The 6,019-nt window shown below is 49.9% G+C and overlaps 1 protein-coding gene across 1 annotated transcript in view; it reads right to left on the bottom strand.

Annotated features, from left to right (window-relative positions):
• Nucleotides 5,047–6,019, bottom strand: part of LOC109829718 (subtilisin-like protease SBT1.4) — a 2,156-nt gene continuing 1,183 nt past the window's right edge. Inside the window, exons 3-4 of the mRNA XM_020396759.1 lie at nucleotides 5,175–5,923; nucleotides 5,047–5,079 (exon numbers count right to left, since the gene is read on the bottom strand). Coding sequence (XP_020252348.1) covers nucleotides 5,047–5,079; nucleotides 5,175–5,923 — 782 coding nt within the window. The remainder of the gene's footprint in view (nucleotides 5,080–5,174; nucleotides 5,924–6,019) is intronic.

Genomic DNA, 6,019 nt, shown 5'->3' with positions numbered 1-6,019 from the left:
CGATTGGAGGCGAAATCTGCACTTCATACGACGAGCCCGGCATGCCTACGTTCGTCACCGTTCTTTTTACGGTCACCGTGTAATTGTTACTACTGCTTAGGGATATCATGAACGAAGGATAATTCAGCTCTGGAACAGACGCGGTCTGTGTCACTTGATGGCGCGACGAGCGATAGCGGTCGTCTGCCTGTAGCTGTACCCTAAACCGCAGAGGTGAGCGATGTAGTCGTCGGGCGAAATGTCATAGATGAGGCCGGGGTTACATGCCCCGCTCCGGTCGTAAAGAGGCTAGTGGGATCATGGCGCGACGAGCGATAGCGGTCGTCTGCCTGTAGCTGTACCCTAAACCGCAGAGGTGAGCGATGTAGTCGTCGGGCGAAATGTCATAGATGAGGCCGGGGTTACATGCCCCGCTCCGGTCGTAAAGAGGCTAGTGGGATCTTTTTAGCAACTGCTATACGTACCTCTTAGGTGCGGGGCCGGCATTGATGTCCCTTACGGTACGTTGAATTTTGTTGAGCTCTCGGACCATGCAGCTAAAATGTTCACCCGCTTTAGGATATTCTTGGTCGAGCCGAGATGGCCCTCCTCGCCACGAGATGCAAGCAACCCACTGTTAGGTTGGGTGTCGCCGTGGATACAACACTCGCGGCGGAGGAGCTCCGACGAGCCTCCAGGGCCTCGAACAGGCGATCGGGCGGTTCCGGCGATGGTGCCAACGGCGGCAGAGGTGCCAGGCGACAGGACTGAGCTCGAAGCCTCGCAGCTCTCGCCGTTCGTTCGAAGCTGGCCCCGTCCCAGAATTCGGCGAGAGCTCTGCGTATCGTTCGAAGCAGCGCGCAGGCGTCGATCGTGGCCGTCCAGAGAGCTCTGCCGTCGGATGGCCGAAGCTCTGCGTTCCGCCTGCCCCCGCGACCTCTGCTGTTTGGTTTTGGGCAACCCGACCTTTGCCGTCAGGGCTTAATCGTGGCCCGACAGGCTTCGCCAGCCTCTCTCATCTCCATTTACGCCTATATAATAACCCCTCTCCCTAGGGTTTCGAATGGCTGCTGAACTTCCCCCCTCCTCTTCGGATCTCTCTCTGTGGCGGCGGCGGCGATCTGCCACCCTAAACGCAGCAGCGTTTTTCCCTAAAATCGCTAGAGCGCATATTCCTTTTTTAATCCCCCGCTTCAACGTCCCTGTTTTGAGGTCGAAGCATTAAGTAAAGAATTATTAGAGAGAGCCAAGAGAATTAGAAGAGGGATTTTATATTGTGGGGGTGGGCGGGGCTGCGTGCGGGACGGGGCGAGCGCGTGGCGGAAATTCATTTCTCAAGTGATGCGTAGTGTGGGAAAGGCGTTTACCATTACTCGCAATGGTTATTATTAACACTGTAGCTACAGTGTTTATCTGAGAGAATCCCAGTTAGGATCTGCTCCTAAAAGTTCGTTGAATTATCTGTTTGATTAATAGAAATTTATCTGTGTGGCTCCGGAGGACGTAGGCAGCTTGCCGAACCTCGCTGTCAATTGCTTGTGTACTTGTTCTAATCTACCGCGGTTTCCGTCGCATGACACATTAGGGGTTTAGGCGTTTAAATTCCCAACAACTGGTATCAGAGCGTGAAACGATCTAGAGGAAGTCAGATTCAAGTGGGAGCCATGGCCGCAGATGAGGGAAAGGTGAGAATAGAGAAGTTTGATGGATCAGATTTCGGATTCTGGAAAATGCAGATAGAGGATTATCTGTATCAGAAAAATCTGTATCAACCTCTCTCGGGGAAGAAGCCGGAGGGTATGAAGGAAGAAGATTGGAATCTTCTGGACAGAAAAGCCCTCGGGGTTATTCGTTTGACGTTAACCCGCAATGTTGCTTTTAACATTGCAAAGGAGAAGACCACGGCAGATCTTATAGCAGCACTCTCAAATATGTATGAGAAGCCATCAGCCTCAAATAAAGTCCATTTGATGAGGCGGTTGTTCAATCTGCGAATGGCGGAAGGTGCATCGGTAGCACATCATCTCAATGAACTCAATACAGTCACGACCCAATTGAGTTCAGTTGACATTGAGTTTGATGAGGAAGTTCAGGCGTTGATACTTTTGTCTTCCCTGCCAGAGAGTTGGAACGCTACAGTCACGGCAGTGAGTAGCTCATCGGGAAAGAGAAAGTTGAAGTTTGACGACGTTCGTGATCTGGTTCTCAGTGAGGAGATCCGACGGAGAGAGTCGGGTGAAGCTACAACCTCTTCAGTATTGCATACAGAGTCAAGAGGTAAAAGTTCAACCAGAGGAAATGGATCAGATGATAGGAGATCCAAATCCAGAAATCCCAACAGTTCGAAGGCTATCGAGTGTTGGAAGTGCGGGAAAACCGGGCACTACAAGAATCAGTGCAGGAGTGCACGGGAGGAGTGGGAGGCAAATGCAGATGTGAACGTTGCCTCCACCTCAGGAGGAGATGATGCGCTGATATGCTCTTTGGAGAGCAAGGAGGAGTCTTGGGTGTTGGACTCGGGAGCATCATTCCATGCTACTTCTCAGAAAGAATTCCTCGAGAAGTATATCCCCGGAAACCTTGGAAATGTATATCTTGGTGACGATCAAGCATGTGCCATTATTGGCAAAGGTGTAGTGAAGATTAAGCTGAATGGGTCAGTATGGGAGCTGAAGGATGTCAGGTATATTCCCGACCTGAAGAGGAACTTAATCTCAGTAAGCCAGCTGGCTAGTGAAGGCTACACGATGACTTTCCATGGCGATGACTGGAGGATTTCGAAGGGCGCAATGACGATTGCCAGAGGTAGGAAGACTGGTACCCTGTATATGACAGCAGGTGCACGTTGTTCGATCTCAGTTGCGGCAGGCAATGAGACTTCAAAGCTGTGGCACCAGAGACTCGGTCATATGAGTGAAAAGGGGATGAAGGTTATGCACACAAAGAGAAAACTCCCAGGTTTACAATCAGTAGAGATTGATGTGTGTGAAGAATGCATACTTGGAAAGCAGAAGAGAGTTAGCTTTCAGGCAAGTAGCAGACCCCCCAGGAAGCAGAAGCTAGAGCTTGTTCACTCGGATGTTTGGGGACCAACAACCACCGCGTCGATTGGTGGGAAACACTACTTCGTGACTTTTATTGATGATCACTCTCGGAAAGTATGGGTCTACTTTCTGAAGAAAAAGTCAGAAGTGTTTGAGGCTTTCAGAAGATGGAAAGCCATGGTCGAGAATGAGACCGGTTTGAGGGTAAAGAAACTCAGAACAGACAATGGTGGTGAGTATGAAGACACCAGATTCAAGAAGTTCTGCTATGAGCACGGTATCAGAATGGAGAGGACCGTGCCCGGCACGCCTCAGCACAATGGTGTGGCTGAGCGCATGAATAGAACGTTGACAGAGAGAGCCAGAAGCATTCGGATGCAGTCAGGTCTACCGAAGCAGTTCTGGGCAGAAGCAGTCAACACAGCAGCTTACTTGATCAACCGAGGTCCATCGGTTCCATTGGAGCACAGAATACCAGAAGAGGTATGGTGCGGAAAGGAGGTAACCCTCTCACATCTCAAAGTTTTCGGTTGTGTAGCTTATGTGCATATAAGTGATCAAGGCAGGAATGAGCCTGATCCCAAGTCTAAGAAATGCACGTTCATCGGGTATGGTGAAGACGAGTTCGGCTACCGCATTTGGGACAACGAAAACAAGAAGGTGATCAGGTGCAGAGATGTGACATTCAACGAGAAGGTGATGTACAAGGACTTGCACAAGACAGATGACGGTGACTCAGAGAGCGAGTCAACATTTGTAGATGCAGATGATGTTCCGGATAACCTCTCGGAAGAACCCAATGCAGAAGATCCTCAGCCAGAAGAGACTGTTGGACAGAATGGTGCGCAGAAGCCCGACGCACCAGCTCCGATGTTAAGGAGAAGTACTCGTCCTCCTGTGCCTAACAGCAGATACATGAATTATATGTTGCTGACAAATGGAGGAGAGTCTGAAAGCTTTGATGAAGCTTGTCAGAGTGGAGATGCGAGCAAGTGGGAGTTTGCTGCGAAAGAAGAGAAGAAATCTCTGATCTCCAACCAGACATGGGGACTAGCTGAGTTTCTCATGGGGAAGAAGGCACGTCACAACAAGTGGGTGTATCGAGTGAAGAAGGAACAGGGTGGTTCCAGAAGATACAGAGCCCGACGAGTTGTCAAAGGATTTCAACAGAATATCCAAGGAAGAAAGGATCCAGCGGATATGTTGACAAAGGCAGCGACCTTTCAGAAACTGAAGTTGTGTGCAACTTCAGTTGGCCTTCATGCATAGATGATGAAGGCGGAGTCACACAGGAGAGGAGCTTGATGAGATAGCCTGATTGTCGTCGGTTTGGTCTCCAAGTGGGAGATTGTTAGGTTGAAGATGGATACCAACCTCCAACGGCGGAGGAGCTCCGACGAGCTCCAGGAAGACGCAGACGAGCGTGGCGAAGTCGGCGGCGACCCCCCCAGGCGTGGCGGCGGCGAGGTCCAGGCGGCGAGGTCCAGGCGACAGGACGAGCTCGAAGCCTCGAGCTCTGCGTTCGTTCGAAGCTGGCGTCGATGGCGAGCTCTGCGTTCGTTCGAAGCGGGCGTCGATGGCGAGCTCTGCGTCGATGGCGAGCTCTGCGTCGATGGCGAGCTCTGCGTTCGCCTGCCCCCCCGACCTCTGCGTTTGTTTTTTGGGCGAACCCGACCTTTGCGTCAGGGTTAATCGCTGGCGACAGGCTGTCGCCAGCTCTCTCATCTCCGCCTATATAAACCCTCTCCCTAGGGTTTCGAAGGTGCTTGCTTCTCCCCCTCTCCTCCGATTTCTTCTCTTGGGATCTGCCCTAAAACGCAGCAGCGTTTTTCCCTAAAATCGCAGCAGCGATTTTCCTTTTTAATCCCCAGCTTCAACGTTGTTTTGAGGGGAGATTAAGTAAAGAGATTTAGAGAGAGAGAGAGAATTAAGAAGAGGGGATTTTATATTGTGGGGTATTTATTCTCAAGTGGGTATTGAAAGGGTTCATACCCTGTTATTATTAACACTGTAGCTACAGTGTTTATTTGAGAAATCCCAGTTTAGGGATCTGCTCCTAAAATTGTAATTTCTTGTTTGATTAATAAGAAATTATCTGTGTGGCTCCCGAGGACGTAGGCAGTTGCCGAACCTCGTTAAATCTTGGTGTACTTGTTCTCTATACCGCGTTTCCGTTGCATTAGGGGATTTAGGCGTTAAATTCCCAACACCACCGGAGCTGGATATATATATTCCAAGTACTGTTCCCTCGAAGGTGAATGTCGTTTTCGGTTGCTCGTTAGAATAAATGTATGATCTGATGTTCATTCCGTCGGTGTAGCTAACATGAGAAGCTGGGAGTACATGAGACAGAGCAGGAACAGTTACCCCTTCTCCTTGATGGTTGGCAATAATCATGGCGGTGCCTCTAGCATTCTTGACGACTTCTCCTTTCTCCACCCAGTCATTATTTCCGTCATCCCACAAGACAACTTTTCCCTTAACGTCAACACAACTCAGCGAGCCATTTACACAGTACGAACCATCAGTAAGGGGAAGTAAGTTGGATTTGAATCCCCTAGGTTGATAAGTGGACTCCCCATTGAACCAGGCTTTACTTCCTAACTCCACTGTAGTTCTAATCTCTCGATCTATAGTACTCGCTCCTACTGTCAGAATCCATGGGGCATCATTTGTGACGGTGCCATAAGCAGGACCGTAGTTTCCAGCTGAACAACTTACGAAAATGCCCTTCTCGATCGCTGCAAATGAGGCGGTTGCAATCACGTCACTATCTAAAGGTTGAGCATCACTTCCAGGGGAGAGTGACATAACATCTACTCCATCTTCGATGGCAGCATCCATTCCAGCTAATATATCAGAGTTTGCACATTCTTCTTCATTGCACACCTTGTATATAGCTATATGGGCAAAGGGTGCTGTTCCTGAGGCTGTTCCGTTAGCTTGGTTGTCGATGTTGGCATTTTGCACGAACATGCCTGCAGCTGTGCTGGCTG

Source organism: Asparagus officinalis, chromosome 2 (genome assembly GCF_001876935.1).
Source record: "Asparagus officinalis chromosome 2, Aspof.V1, whole genome shotgun sequence".
Taxonomy (NCBI): Eukaryota; Viridiplantae; Streptophyta; class Magnoliopsida; order Asparagales; family Asparagaceae; genus Asparagus; species Asparagus officinalis.
Note: the sequence above shows the minus strand (reverse complement) of the source record. Positions and strands in the feature narration are given on the sequence as shown.